This window comes from Podarcis gaigeae (assembly GCF_964106915.1).
Source record: "Podarcis gaigeae genome assembly, chromosome: 9".
Classification (NCBI taxonomy): Eukaryota; Metazoa; Chordata; class Lepidosauria; order Squamata; family Lacertidae; genus Podarcis; species Podarcis gaigeae.
The window spans coordinates 78,661,501-78,677,186 of record NC_139685.1 but is presented as its reverse complement, the minus strand read 5'-3'; the positions used below and the strand labels follow the sequence as shown (position 1 = coordinate 78,677,186).

The window sequence follows — 15,686 nt, the reverse complement described above, 5'->3', positions numbered from 1 at the left end:
CCTCCCACCCTATAAGGTTTTCGTTCCTTGACCTTGCTATGGACCTCAGTTTGTCGCCGTTGAGGGGCCTGGTAGGAATCTTTCAACTTGGCAAATTGGCACCAGCCACTTGGTTTTCGCCTACCTCGTAGCAAATCGTCACAACTTCCTTGGTACTGGCGCTTAGGCATTGGTATTATTCTGTAGATGGAAGAGGGGAGGAAGTGCCATCACCTGCCCCACATATTGAAGGGTAGACCGGTAAAGGATCCCGGGGGGCGTGGCCCTGTCTGAAGCCTGGGGAGGTGAGGGCCTAAGGCACGCCCCCTATCGGTGACCCCGGGGGAGTTCCTAGTTGATGTGCATCAGCAGGACTCCCCCTACTGGTGGTTAACCCTTCCTGGACTTCAAGCGGACGGGCTGAAGTCGGAAATAGTCGGTTAGGACCAATGCCCAAGCCAATACCACTCATCACCTGTAACCAATAAAGTTGTGGCCTTATGTGTCTTTATTTCCTCTGGGGGGGCGGGAACTCGCCACGCAAATGGCTGCCTTCAGGTGTCTTGTAAAGGTTGTCTAGTTCCTTATCTCCTTGGCTCGGGGGTCGCATGACCCCAGACCCTCCAACATTTCTCTGATGAATATAGGGATGTACTAAGGAAAAGCAGGACATTCCAGAATGAAATCAGAAACCAGGATGGCTTCTGTAAATCCAGGGCTGTCCCTGGAAAATAGGGGTGCTTGGAGGGTTTGTGATTCCCTTCCAGCTCTGCCAGTCTATGACTCCACGCAGTCCAAGCCTAGCTCAACCCAAAGAGGATTTGGCTCACCGTTTCAGCGAAGACCGAGAGCCTCCCCTCGGCTGACTTGTTGAATTCCTTCTCGTCCACAGCCAGCCCCAGCCACAGTTGCACCCGGATCTGGGCCGGGATCCTGGGCCCCATCACCTCTCCTTGAGGACACTGAGACAAAACCGAGAAGAAGCCGTCAAAATCCAGCATCCCTCTGCCTTCCAGGCGACGGCTGGATCACAGCTCTTGTCAAAAGCCCTACTCCACCCCCCACCACAAGTCTCATCCCATCCCTATTTTGGGGTGTCAAGGAACAGCCACTCTGCCTTTGTAAGAACCCAATCATTTCGTTTGGTGGTGCCTAAACTTGGGAACTCCCTGCTGGTTGATATCTACATAGGTACTCTTTGGGGCACCAGCTGTGAAAGAGGAGAGTGCAAAATATGGTCTGAAGCTCAACATCAAAAAAAAAAAAGATCATGGCCACTGGTCCCATCACCTCCTGGCAAATAGAAGGGGAAGAAATGGAGGCAGTGAGAGATTTTACTTTCTTGGGCTCCATGATCACTGCAGATGGTGACAGCAGCCACGAAATTAAAAGACGCCTGCTTCTTGGGAGAAAAGCAATGACAAACCTAGACAGCATCTTAAAAAGCAGAGACATCACCTTGCCAACAAAGGTCCGTATAGTTCAAGCTCTGGTTTTCCCAGTAGTGATGTATGGAAGTGAGAGCTGGACCATAAAGAAGGCTGATTGCCGAAGAATGGATGCTTTTGAATTATGGTGCTGGAGGAGACTCCTGAGAGTCCCATGGACTGCAAGAAGATCAAACCGATCCATTCTGAAGGAAATCAGCCCTGAGTGCTCACTGGAAGTACAGATCCTGAAGCTGCGGCTCCAAGACTTTGGCCACCTCATGAGAAGAAAAGACTCCCTAGAAAAGACCCTGAAGTTGGGAAAGATAAAGGGCACAAGGAGAAGGGGATGACAGAGGACGAGATGGTGGGACAGTGTTCTCGAAGTTACCAGCATGAGTTTGACCAAACTGCGGGAGGCAGCGGAAGACAGGAGTGCCTGGCGTGCTCTGGTCCAGGGGGTCACGAAGAGTCGGACACAGCTAAACAACATCAGCTCAGCGATTGCCACCCTTGGGCACTCCCTGGGTGGGGTGGGGTGTATGTGCCCTCATGCTTGAGGGATTATGGCAGGAGAGAAAGGTGAAGGAGTCCTTTCCTCTAAGGCCAAAATGGCATTGGAATGAAGAGAACTGGCCAAGCTACTGATTTTATATGAATTTATAAAGTTAGGTATCTTCCCTGAGCTGTCAAGTCGAAAGGACTTGCCCCAGGACAAGGATATGTAAAGAGTTCTATTGTTCTTTGGTGATAGGTACTTGATAGGTGTTAAGAGATGTGTCAGGACATGTTTGCCAAGGTTAAACTAGTGTAATCCCTGTCTACCCCTCCCCTTTTCTGACCTGTCAGTGATGTAGCAATGATGCTGTACGAACTGTATTCTGGGATATGGTGGGAAAGTTTTAAAAGTCCTTGTCACCCCATCCTTGGGGTTCAAAATTCCTCTTTGAACCTGTTGTGCAATAAACTTTGGTCTACAGCTATTTGCTCCGGTTGGTGGCTGGACTCCTTCCTTTATTCCGCAGGGACCCGGGGGCTCTGCTGCCCGACCAGCTGGGTGACTGAGCAGCCTCACACCTAGATTTTTCTATAACATTACATTTTAAAGTATCACTGTGTACTTATCCCAACCATTTGACAGTTTTCTCTCTTTGCAAAACCGCGTCGAGGTCGTTGTTTCTGCAATCCGGCGCCCTAAACATTTCACAAAAGGAATTGATTTTCTTTCCTTTTTCCTTAAAGACATTTTGGCGCCGACGGAGCCTACCTTCAAGAAAATGGTCTGGAGCTTCCCGCAGTTTTTGCCACAGCAACTGGCCCCGCTCCGGGAAAAGAGCACCTCGTGGGCTGGCACCCGGGCGTAAGCCACGCGCCGGTCGCCCTGAAGCATCCAGATGACCACGTCCGGCAGGCTGTTCTGAGGCTGGAAGAGAGGTTTGGGGGCAAAGCTGTTGAGCTTTTGGGGCAAGATCACGAAAAAGGCATTTTTAAGCTATTTTGATGGGGAAATGACAAAGAAATGGCACTCACACGGGCTGCCATACGCCCGGAATTTCCCAGACATTTCCTCGATTTTCACCCAGACACTGCTGTCAACCACAGTATTCCAGATATGTCCAGGAAAATCGAATAATGTATGGCAATCCTGCTCATGAGAAAAGCCAGGCGGAAAAGAGGGCGACTACATTCTGCATGGACTGGTTGCAGGGCAACATGTGCAAATGGCTTTAGATACCTATTGAGTCCATAAATTACTATATAGCATATATTCAACACAAAAAACAGCGACAATTTGTTGTTGACAAAGGACAGCTGGACATATAAAAGGCCCCATAACTTCAGTAGCTTAGGGCCTCATCAAACCTAAATCCGGCCCTGCCCAGATGTTTAGAAAACTGGTTTCAACTATCCAAAAGTTATTTTAACTTTTCAAAAGCCTTCAATTATTGTTGACCATTCCTCTTGTTTTATCTTTTTCGCAAACCACTTTGAGGGTTTTTTTTATAGAAGCAAGTGATGTGCAAACTTTACAAAATGAACGAATGCGGGGCAAGGCCCTCACCTCCTCCGCCATGGATTTCAGCCTGGAGAGCCAGTCTTCCGCCTGGTCCAGCACCATCTGCAGGTCAGAGTCTTCATGCTTCAACCTCAGAGCTGCCTCGACAATCTGGTTGAGATTGGTGCTGCGGAAGCGATACAGGAACTTGTCTAGATGGGTGCTAGTTGGCTTCTGGGTGACGTCCACCAGCGGCTGGCTGTGGAGGGCAAAGAACAGAAGGGAATCACCCCAAGCATTTGCCAAGAAGGACCTCCTGATGCAAGGCTGACCCCAGAGAGGACATCTTAAGGATAACAGTTTAATTGCATACTAAAATGCAGAGTTTCTATATGTGCTTAAAACACCTAGCAAAAAGAAGTATAAAAGCAAACATCGGGAAATGAAGAAGAAAATTGTGTATATGATGATAAATGTTTGGGAATATTTTTGAAGATCTAATAAAAATGATAGATCTATAAAGAGAATGCCAGCATGTGCATTGTTGAAAGGTTTGACATTGGAAAATTCCCCTGAGGTATACGAAAACTCACTGGGTGTTTAACAGGCTAATAATTAACTCAATAACTCAAAGTAATTTGGACGGATTTGTAAAAATTTGGAAACTAATAAAAATATATTAAAAAATAAAAATAATTAACTGTTAGCGTTTTCTGCTAGCTTACATGTGAGTGTTTAACCTTAGATCACACGATCAAGGTATTCTATTGCAAATCTCCATTTTGAAGGGAGTTGTCTTGGTCTTTTATTCCTGGGCAAAGTCAAAGAAGGATGTGTTAATGATGCCTCTTGAGGAGAAACAGCCTCAGGCTGGAATGCAGGCAGATGGAGGCTGTAAGGAAAGAGACTTTTGACTGTTTAGAATTATATTATATATCTAAAGAAGATGCTGAGCATGGAATCATTTGGATGTACCATTGATTTGGTTTTGTACCTGTTTGGGAGAAGTTTTAGTTAGTAAATCTTTGCATCATATTTCTGGGTCTGGACAATTTGTATTTCCAAAAGGAGTCCATTTTTATGCATCCAATTGCTTGAAACTGTGCAATATTAATATTTGCAATAGGTTGGTGCTCCTCCCTGCCGTAGCTCTGTAGCAGAACATCTGCCTTGCAAGTACAAGGTTCCAGGTTCAATTCCCAGCATCTCGGGGGGGTGGGTGTTAATTTATCTTGCTTTTAGTGCTGAGATACTTATTATTCTGAATTGCATTGTGTTGTTTTTATCATATAAGCTGGAAACTTTCAGAAGCTTTGCTTGGAAAGGTGGACTACAAGCATCTTGAGTCAGCATTTCTTTTTGAAAAGCAGAATCGGTTGCCTTCCTGAACAAATCTGAAATCTTTCCACCCTTCATGCCTCTATCTGATACCTTCCTTTCTTTGCCCTCCATTGGAAATGCACTTTGCTGGAAAACATCAAAAACCCCAACACTAAAGGAGTGGCAATTTAAATTATCCGATTATTTGGAATTGGCAAAATTGACACAGAAAATAAGAAATCAAAAAAGTACAAAATTTAGCAATGAATGGGATAAATTTAGGACATATATGGAAATAGAGACAAGGGGAAAATCAAAATGTTAATCAGAAATATATATGTATTTATAAAAATCACAGTAGGCATGAGATAACGCCTACTACGTAAAAAAATTTACTTTGGAATAGATACAGCAGATAGATAATTAAGGTAACATTATCCGAAATCGAGATAAAGTGAAGTCGATCAATGTTGTTGTAGAATTAATGTAAGTCGAATTGTTTATGTTGTATGTATTTTATGTTTTTTCTTTTCTTTTCTTGTTTGTTCTACTTATTTTTGTCTGTTGTATGTTTGTGAAATACACTTATGCAAAATTTAATTAAAAAAAAAAGGAAATGCACTTTACATGCGCCTAAAGACACCCTTTCCTTTACCACAAAATTTGGAGAAGCGTGAATTTCAAGGGACAGTTTTATTCCCATCAACTTCTTGGGTTCGAGAAGGTAAACACAACAAAGGCATTGGAACTGGATCAGTCCAAAGGGACCCATCTAACCTAGCACCCTGTTCAGATGCCTGTCAGAAACCCCAGCCCTGCTCCCGAGTAAATGTGCATTGGCTCCTTGTCTTTAAAAAAAAAAAAAATGAACCTACGGCGCCTGGTATTCCCAGTTGGCTCCTTTCCAAGTACTAACCAACCCTAACTCTGATCAGCTTCCAAGATCAGACATATTCAGATTGATAAGGCCACAGGTTCTTTTTTCAAATTAAATTATTTCAACATATAACAACATGATACAGATTTTAAAAAATGAAATATCCCACCCTAACCCGGAAGCTGGCGATACAGGTCCAATTAAAGCCAAAGGACTTCTTATCCCAGCCTATAGGTAAAGGTAAAGGGACCCCCTGACTATTAGGTCCAGTCGCGGACGACTCTGGGGTTGCAGCGCTCATCTCATTTTATTGGCCAAGGGAGCCGGCGTGCAGCTTCCGGGTCATGTGACCAGCATGACTAAGCTGCTTCTGGCGAACCAGAGCAGCGCATGGAAATGCCGTTTACCTTCCCGCCGGAGCGGTACCTATTTGTCTACTTGCACCTTGACGTGCTTTCGAACTGCTAGGTTGGCAGGAGTATTGCATCTAGATCAAGGGAAGTAATAGTGCCACTGTATTCTGCTCTGGTCAGACCTCACCTGGAGTACTGTGTCCAGTTCTGGGCACCATAGTTCAAGAAGGACACTGACAAACTGGAACGTGTCCAGAGGAGGGCAACCAAAATGGTCAAAGGCCTGGAAACGATGCCTTATGAGGAACGGCTAAGGGAGCTGGGCATGTTTAGCCTGGAGAAGAGGAGGTTAAGGGGTGATATGATAGCCGTGTTCAAATATATAAAAGGATGTCACATAGAGGAGGGAGAAAGGTTGTTTTCTGCTGCTCCAGAGAAGCAGACACGGAGCAATGGATCCAAACTACAAGAAAGAAGATTCCACCTAAACACTAGGAAGAACTTCCTGACAGTAAGAGCTGTTCGACAGTGGAATTTGCTGCCAAGGAGTGTGGTGGAGTCTCCTTCTTTGGAGGTCTTTAAGCAGAGGCTTGACAACCATATGTCAGGAGTGCTCTGACGGTGTTTCCTGCTTGGCAGGGGGTTGGACTCAATGGCCCTTGTGGTCTCTTCCAACTCTATGATTCTATGATTCTATGATAGGGACCGAGCAATGGGAGCTCACCCCGTTGGGGGGATTCGAACCGCCGACCTTCTGATCAGCAAGCCCTAGGCTCTGTGGTTTAACCCACAGTGCCACCCGCGTCCTAGACTATGCTTTGCATCAAAGGCAACAAACAGTTTAAGTTTTATAAAATAGGGGGGGGGGCTCTGTTTTCAGCTTTGTCCATAATAGAGCTCTGCCATTCCGTTGCAAAGGAGCCTTTGGGCTTGGAGCCTCGTGCCAATTTTATTTCATGCTTCAATTCCCCCCCCCCCCCGTGCTGTCTGCCTCTTGCAACAATTTGTCAAGGAACTACCCTCTGAGTTCTTCCAGGACCTCCTGGCTCTGAGCTGCAAGGAGAAGAGAACTTAGCAAAGGTTTGAGCTGAAAGCGAAGACCGTCTCCCGTGAAAAGATGGAAAGGAGCCAACTCTGGACACTGAGACATCTTTTGTCCAGTTATTGCCTGTTATTTGGACCAAAACTACCCTGCATTGAGCAACCGCCGCCTTCCCCGCTGTTGCCATCGACACGACATCATTTCCGCTTCTCCCAGGACAGCTGCTGTAGCTCAGTGATTTATTCCAAGCGGAAGCAACAGACCACAGGGCAGGGGGGGAGAGAGGGAGGCCAGGAGCCCAGCCTGCACAAAACTCTGGCTTGGCAGCTTCGCCAGCGATATCTCTCCCTGGTTTCATTGAGTTTTTCTTGGAAGGAGGCTTCCCTCCGGGAAACCAAAGTCCCGGGAATTGACCCAGGTCACGTATGACACACGCGCAGCAGACCAGGGGTGTCTTGGGCCGTTTGGAAACAAGCACGTCTTCTTATCGGGGGGAGAAGCATCAGCGAGGGGGGCAAAGAGAGAGAGAGAGCAAGAGAAACTCCTTCTGGGGGGCTCAGGAAAAAACACCAGGAGCTAGGAAGATGCAGTGACACCCATCCAGCATATCGAACAGTTTGTTCCTGGAGCATTTCCAGCTGTGCCATTTGGACTTTGCCAGTGGCTCCCACTTAGCTTTTGCCTAACCCAGGGTTTGGGACGCGGGTGGCACTGTGGGTTAAACCACAGAGCCTAGGACTTGCCGATCAGAAGGTCAGCGGTTCGAATCCCCGCGACGGGGTGAGCTCCCGTTGCTCAGTCCCTGCTCCTGCCAACCTAGCAGTTCGAAAGCACGTCAAAGTGCAAGTAGATAAACAGGTACCGCTCCAGCGGGAAGGTAAACAGCGTTACCGTGCGCTGCTCTGGTTCGCCAGAAGCGGCTTAGTCATGCTGGCCACATGACCCGGAAGCTGCACGCCGGCTCCCTTGGCCAATAAAACAAGATGAGCGCTGCAATCCCAGAGTCGGCCATGACTGGACCCAATGGTCAGGGGTCCCTTTACCTTTACTTTAACCCAGGGTTCAGCAACCTTTTTCAGCCGAGGGCCAGTCCACCATCCCTCAGACCATGTGGGGGGCTGGACTATATTTTTTTGGGGGGGATGAGCGAATTCCTATGCCCCACAAATAACACAGAGATGCATTTTAAATAAAAGCACACATTCTACTCATGTAAAAACATGCTGATTCCCGGACAGTCCATGGGCCAGATTGAGAAGGCAATTGGGCTGCATTCGGCCCCCGGGCCTTAGGTTGCCTACCCCTGGCCTAACCTATGGTTTCCACCCCTTCAAAAGCCAGCAGTCCAGGCAGTTTATTCATAGAATCATAGAATGGTAGGGTTGGAAGGGACCCCCAAAGGCCATCCAATCCAGCCCCCTGCAACGCAGGAATCGCAACTAAATGTTCCCTGGCAGGTGGCTATCCAAGCTCTGCTTCAAAACCTCTGAGAAGGGAGAGTCCAGCACCTCTGTTGAGTTACAATCTCCTTTTGTGGGGATTGGCTGAGGAGGCCTGGCCAGATGGGCGGGGTATAAGTAATAGGTTGTTGTTGTTGTTATCAATTTTATTATTATTATCATCATCATCATCATCATTGATTTTTTATTTTTATTTTATTATCACCAATTTTATTATTATCATCATCTATTATTATTATTATTATTATTATTATTATTATTATTATTATCCCTTCTGCTCATTTGTAGCCTTCTTCAAATATCTGAAACACAGAAGATGGAGCAAGGTGGTTTTCTGCTTCTCCAGAAGGGAGTTTCCAAACCAACAGATTCAAAGGAAGAGAAAGGAGATTCTGTCTCCACATGAGGAAGAATTTTCGGGCAGTTAAGAGCTGCTTGACGGTGGAAGAGACTCCCTTGGGAGGTGATCAACTCTCCTTCCTTGGAGGTTTATAAGCAGAGTTTGGATGGCCATTTGTCATGGATGCTTGAGCTGAGATTCCTGCATTGAAGAGGGTTGGACTGGATGACCCCAGGGTCCCTTCCCACTTGACCCTTCTTTGATTCCATGAGAGAAGCTTGCATGGACCAAAGCCTGCTTCACCCTTGTTAAATTTTTCAGGCAATGCAAGATGCCTTTTGTTGCAAGAGACCAGCACACACACACACACCCCTCTCTCTCAGTCTCTCGCTGCATGCTGGAATATGTGATATTCCTTAAACACAAAGAAGCCTACAGGGCACAAATGTGCACCCAAGAACCAAGGACTCTTTGCAGGGAGGGGGGGGGTATTTTGTAAGGCACACCGCCTCTTCAAAGGGGAAACGACCACAATCCTTGCAGGTCCTTATGGTTTTTCTTGCAAACCTGTCGAGAACAGGCCATAGATGCCCAGTTAGCAGACCCTCCAAGAGCCCCTATTTTCCAGGGGAAATTAAAGATTTAAAGAAGCCATTCTGGTTTCTGATTTGATCCCTCATTTCCTTAGGACGTCCCTATTTTCATGGGAGAAATGTTGGAACGTATGGAGTTATGTGACCCCCGAGTCATCTGTGGGGGTGCCTCAGACTTCTGTCCTCTCCCCCATGCTTTTCAACATCTACATGCAGCCGCTGGGAGAGATAATCAGGGGGGTTGGGTTGGGTGTCCATCAATATGCGGGTGATACCCAGCTCTACCTCTCTTTGAAATCAGAACCAGTGAAGGCAGTGAAGGTCCTGTGTGAGTGTCTGGAGGCAGTTAGAGGATGGATCGGGGCTAGCAGATTGAGGTTGAATCCTGACAAGACAGAAGTACTGTTTTGGGGGGACAGGAGGAGGGTGGGTATGGGGGAATCCCTGGTCCTGAATGGGGTCACTGTGCCCCTGAAGGACCAGGTGTGCAGCCTGGGAGTCATTCTGGACTCAGAGCTGTCCATGGAGGCGCAGGTCAGTTCTGTGTCCAGGGCAGCTCCATCTGGTGCGCAGGCTGAGACCCTCCCTGCCCGCGTACTGTCTGGCCAGAGTGGTGCATGCTCTAGTTATCTCTCGCTTGGACTACTGCAATGTGCTCTATGTGGGGCTACCTTTGAAGGCGACCCAGAAACCGCAACTAATCCAGAAGCCGTCCAGGGTAGCTGGGGAGACCCAGCCTGATGTGCAAGGTATAAATAATAAATTCTATTCTATTCTATTCTATTCTATTCTGTTCTGTTCTATTCTATTCTATTCTATTCTGAAGGCAGCCCTGTATAGAGAAGTGTTTTTTTAAAAAAACATGTTGAATGTTTTAGTATGTTTTTCTATATGTTGGAAGCAGCCCAGAGCGGCTGGGGCAAGTCAGTCAGATGGGTGGGGTATAAAAAGTACAATTATCATTATGCGACGGGATGTCCCTATTTTCATGGGAGAAATGTTGGAGGGTAGGGAATTATCTGACCCTGAGCCGTCTGAAGGCAATCCTGTAGAGGGAAGCTTAAAAAAATATATGTTTTATTATGTTTATATATATTTTGGAAGCTGGGGAAACCCAGTCAGAGGGGAGGGGTATAAAAAGTAAAATTATTATTCTGCTGTAGGACGTTCCTGTTTTCCTGGGAGATATGTTGGAGGGTATGAGTTAGGAACCAGTCGTGAGGCCGTGAACTGGAGGCGGCTGTCTGCCCCCCCCCCCCGCGCCCGATTGAGGGTCTGCCCCAAAACACAAAGAGGCCCATTCAGGTAGACAGCCCACCGAGTGGAAATTTACGACCTGCCTCAAGTATCGCTTTTTCAAATCCGTGCCTTGGCTCGGCCGATGCTCCCAGCCAGAAGGGGGGCATTCTTTGCTGCCAGGGACCCCCTCCAACCCAAACAACCCGGCTCGTAACAACCCCACAGAAAGAGGCTGGTGGCTCCACAGACCCCTACCTGCAGTCCGCGATGACCTCATCGATCAGCCGAGCGACAAGGGTGTCCAGGTCGCCCACAGAGCACTTGGCTTTGATGGCCAGCTGGACCAGCGCCAAGTTCTCTTCCTACATTGGGGAGAAGGAGGGAGAAAAAACCACACCGCTGGAGTCACACGTGCACACAGACCACTAGGCAAGACTGCCAGCTTGTGGGTGCGCAAGCGGGGGGGGGGGGCTGTGTTGCAGGAATTAATGTATAGGTTCCAGCAGATATCATACACATGCAGCCCACTACCAAAATCAGCACAATCACTTTTGTGACTTGTCCCCACAAAACACTTCATCACAGTTTCTTCCTAGCTATTCAAAGGGCCTCTGCTGCACGATACCAAATGTATGAATTTGCTGATAAATGTCTCTATGTACTGGCTCACTGGGAAAACTTCAGAAATTCCTACAGACACATGAGCTCAGCTACTCAGCAGCCCCTCTGCCTGAGTGATAATTCCTGGCATCCTGATACCTGAGGGCCAGACAGGTAGCCATTCCATAAATAACAACCCCAGATGAAGACAAAAGGGTGTGATTAACTTGGCTGGGAAATGGGGAAATGTAAAGATCTCTTTTGTTACACTTGATGGGTGTTTGGTGGAGGGCAAGGAGAACCATGGGGCAGGGTCCAGGATGCTCAGATTACGGCCACCAGACCTCCCCTTTCATGATGTAACCATGATGTATTAGTGATGTAGTTTGGGGGGGTGTAACAGGGGGATTAGCAGCTAATAAAAGTTTGGGGGATCTTTTGTTCGGGGCTTCCATCTTGTTCCACCTGGTGGCAGGTGGGAGTCCTGTCCCGACAGTCTTCAATAAAGACCAAGCTGACTGGCTGCTGTTTTGCTCTGGTATTCCTGGCTGGTCTCCTTGTTTCTTTGTTTTTGTCCAAGGGAGCCCTTGGACAACGGAGATTTCTCCGTTAACAGCTGGAAGTGCCTTTGAGCGGCTGCGGCTGCTTCACCAGCTATGGCCGTTCCTGGACACGGAGAGGTTTGCCACAGCAGCTCATGCGCTGGTTGTTTCAAGTCTGGGTTACTGCAGTGCGCTCCACTTGGGGCTTCCCTGGCACTGCAGCGAGGGCAGGATGCTGCAGCCCAATTGCTGACAGGAGGGAGGGCTTGGCAACATCTCACTCCTATGCTCAGAGGGGGCACTGCTTGGCAAACTCAGACCCTCCAAAGGGTCCCTGTTTTCCAGGGACGTCCCTGATTTAGAGAAGTTTCTGATTTGATTCCGGAATGTCCCACTTTTCCTTAAAGGTAAAGGGACCCCTAACCATTAGGTCCAGTTGCGTGGCTATACCCGCCCCCTCCGACAAGTGGAGTAAATAAAGACACCGGACACCAGAATTTAGGTTAATGGGCAAAAATGGCCACAACTTTATTGATTACAGGTAAGAGCGGTATTGGCTTTAGGCATTGGCCCTAACAGACTATCCGGACTAACCGGAAGGGGTTAAGCACCAACAGGGGGAGACCCCGAGATGCACATCCCTGGGGCGCTCCCCGAGGGGTTACCGCTCGGGGGCGCGCTTTAGGCCCTAGCCTCCGTAGGTTTCGGACGAGGCGACGCCCCCCCGGAGTCCTTTAACGAACTACCCATCAAGATTTGGGGGAGGTGATGGCGTTCCTCCCCCCCTGCCCTGACCTTAAGTGTACTAGGCAAGCCCGCCCCCAGCGCCATCGGATTGGCTGGCGCTGAGGGTGATGAATATGTATGAGATAGGGGAATCCCTGAGTCCCGTGGGGCTGACGCCAGCCCCGCGAGATTGTAGTTGGGGGCGTGATCCCGCAACCCCACCCCCTCATTAGGTCGGGAGTGGCTTTGTGGCCGACTCCTGGGTTGCAGCGCTCATCTCGCTTTACTGGCCGAGGGAGCCGGAGTACAGCTTCCGGGTCGTGTTAATGGGAGACGTTTACGGTACTCACCAGCTGGTCCGCGGCGCCACAGAGGCGGTTCTGCACGTCGGTCCTGTGGCTGATGTCTTCCCAGTAGGAAGAAAGGACCACCACCGGTTTAACGTTGCCCCACGGCAGGTAGTAATACTGACAGCCTACAGGGATGGAAAACACCAAAAAGCCCCCAGCCAGTGAGACAAGGAGATGGAGACACAGATATATCTGACTTTCTGCCAGATCAGGCCAATGGCCCATCTAGTCCACACCCTCCAACATTTCTGCAATGAAAATAGGGATGTCCTCTTCCGTGATAATAATCTTACTATTGATACCCCGCCCATCTGACTCTGGGCAGCTTGCAACATACATTAAAATATAATAAAAGGTTAAACATTTCAGAATGTTTGCCTTCCGATGTCTTTTGAAGGTTGTATAGCTTGGGGGTCCTTGGCTTGGGGGGGTTACATAACCACATCCCCTCCAGCACTTCTCCAATGAAAATAGGGATTTCCTAAGGAAAAGCAGGACATTCTGGGATCAGATCAGAAACCGGGACAGCTTCTGTAAATCCCGGACTGTCCCTGGAAAATTGAGACCCTTGGAGGGTCTGCAGCTTCCTCTTCTCCCAGGGGCCAGGCAGATATCCTAATGAGAAACCAGCAAGCGGGATTCAAACACAAGGGCGACACTCTTCCCCCTCCTGCAGTTTCTAGAAAATGGGATTCGGAAACACTGAGGCCTCTGACTGCGGAGGGCAGAGCAGAGCCATCTCGGCTAGGAGCCATCAATAGCTCTCTTCTCCATGAATTTGCCCAATCCTCTTTTAAAGCCATCCAAGATGGTGTCCACTTCCAGTGGGAGGGAGTTCCGCAGGTTAATCACAGCTAAAGAATCCCTGGCACTGTTTGACAGCAGAGCAGCCTCCCTCGAAGGTGGTGGACTCTTCCTACTTGATGGAAAGGTTGGGTGGCCGCCTCTCCGGGACCATTGTGCTGTGGTGCCTGCATTGCAGGGGGTTGGACTAGATGACCCTCAGGGAACCCTTCCGACTGCACAATTGTGCGATTCTATAAAACCTGATCGTTCCCTGCAGCAGGACCTGCCCTTTGGAACTCCCTGCCACTTGATCCCAAGCAGGTGCCTTCACTGCCCGCTTTTTGGCACCTGCTGAAAGCATTCTTGCTTAGACAAGACAAGCCAGATGCTTAGAAAGTTTGTAGGAGCTTTTAATCTGTTTTAGTCTGTTCTGTTTAGTCCTTACCGTCAAACACGGCCCGGCTGTACTGGGTGGTGGAGGCCAAAGGGAGGCAGGTGCTGTCAAACTTGTTGCCATAGTTGCCCACGCTGACCTCAAACTGGATGGCATCGTCCACGTTCTGCAACATGGTGGCCGAATAGAAGGCAGCAAAGAGAGAGTATTTCCTCCGGCGAAGGTACTTCTGCCATGCAGGGAAGAGGAAGGAGACAGGTGGCATGGATCGGGCCCGCCAGACTCTTGGAAGACCCAGAAGTCGGAGCGTGGCAGTGCAGTGCAGTGGTTAGAGGGCTGGACGTGGAACCCGGAAGAGCGGGGTTCAAATTCCCACTTGGGGGGCTGGCCGCTACCTTCCTCTCAGCCTAACCCTACCTTGCAAGGTTGTTGTTGTTGTGAGGATATTATGGGGGGAAGAGAATCATGGACACCACCTTGTGCTTTCCTTGGGGGAAATGCTAATAATAATAATAATAATAATAATAATAATAATAATAATAATCCACCTCCCCCAGGGCCAGCTAGTCCTGAAAGCGGGAAGAGAGTTGCTGCGGAGACAAAAGCACTTTTGCATTATTTTATTATTAGAAATGTAGAGCTGGAAGGCCTCCGCAAGGACCATATGATTACTATTAATTATCAATAAATCAAACTTAGGAGTCACTTTTCCAAATTTTGCAAAACTCTCTTGTCCTCCAAATCTCATGCAGCAATCGACCTGCTGGACTTTCACAGCCAGAAATAGGCCTCCAGAAGCAGCATCTGGGTGCAAATTGTCGAAATGTCTGGGAAAATGCAATCCCTATTTGGGGTGATTCCCCTTAAAAATGGCTCCAAAACCTCAATTATTTTTGAGATTTTTTTCCGATATTTTCAACAACTTTGGGCAACAAACTTCGGTCTTTCCCTTGTGTTGGGATTCTGCTCCGAGCGCCCGGCCCACCAGCCTCAGGAGGGACCTCTGGGTGATTCTTTCTTCTTCTCCTTTTTTTAACTTTTATTGATAAATGCAGTACTTACAAACACAAACCAGAACACTAAACAAACATATTATACATAGATACATACACCTTTCAACTTACCGTATTTTTCGCTCTATAAGACGCACTTTTCCCCCTCCAAAAAAGTATGGGGAAATGTGTGTGCGTCTTATGGAGCGAATGCAGCCTGCATGGCTATCCCAGAAGCCAGAACAGCGAGAGGGATCACTGCGCAGCGCTCCCTCTTGCTGTTCTAGCTGCTGGCTTAGCCCCTCAGTCCCTTCCCCCACCTCCCGGAAAAGCCCACAAGAGCCGCGCACCCTTTAAAGAGCCGCGCGGGGCGTGTGTGCAGCTCTTGGGGGCTTTGACGGGCTGCCCTTCTCCCTCCTTGGGGAAAAGCCTGCAAGCGCTGCACACACACTCCACGCAGCTCGTGAAAGGGAGCGCTGAGCTGGGATGCATACAGGCTCTGCTCAGCCCTCCCTTTAAAGCATACTTTTTTTCTTGCATTCCCCCTCTAAAAACCAGGTGCGTCTTATGTCAGGTGCGTCTTATGGAACGAAAAATACGGTATATTACAAAAAAAGAAAACAGAGTATGTTTGTTTTCTCTGGGTGATTCTTCCATCCTTCAAGACGCA

General features: G+C 48.3%; 1 protein-coding gene and 2 long non-coding RNA genes across 10 annotated transcripts in view; 2 read left to right on the top strand and 1 right to left on the bottom strand.

Annotated features, from left to right (window-relative positions):
• The window catches only part of LOC310853044, a 182,502-nt gene extending 180,113 nt beyond the window's left edge, over positions 1-2,389 (top strand). The window contains exon 2 of the long non-coding RNA XR_014568521.1: positions 2,206-2,389. This is a non-coding gene — a long non-coding RNA (uncharacterized lncRNA). The remainder of the gene's footprint in view (positions 1-2,205) is intronic.
• Positions 1-15,686, top strand: part of LOC310853040 — a 484,331-nt gene that overhangs the window by 198,601 nt on the left and 270,044 nt on the right. The window lies entirely within an intron of this gene.
• Positions 1-15,686, bottom strand: part of DYSF (dysferlin) — a 180,428-nt gene that overhangs the window by 109,647 nt on the left and 55,095 nt on the right. For all 8 annotated transcript variants that reach the window (XM_083757042.1, XM_083757038.1, XM_083757040.1 and 5 more), the window contains 6 exons: positions 14,076-14,253; positions 12,845-12,969; positions 10,882-10,988; positions 3,469-3,661; positions 2,674-2,829; positions 810-941 (listed from right to left, as the gene is read on the bottom strand). In XM_083757042.1, the coding sequence (XP_083613168.1) occupies positions 810-941; positions 2,674-2,829; positions 3,469-3,661; positions 10,882-10,988; positions 12,845-12,969; positions 14,076-14,253 (891 nt within the window). The remainder of the gene's footprint in view (positions 1-809; positions 942-2,673; positions 2,830-3,468; positions 3,662-10,881; positions 10,989-12,844; positions 12,970-14,075; positions 14,254-15,686) is intronic.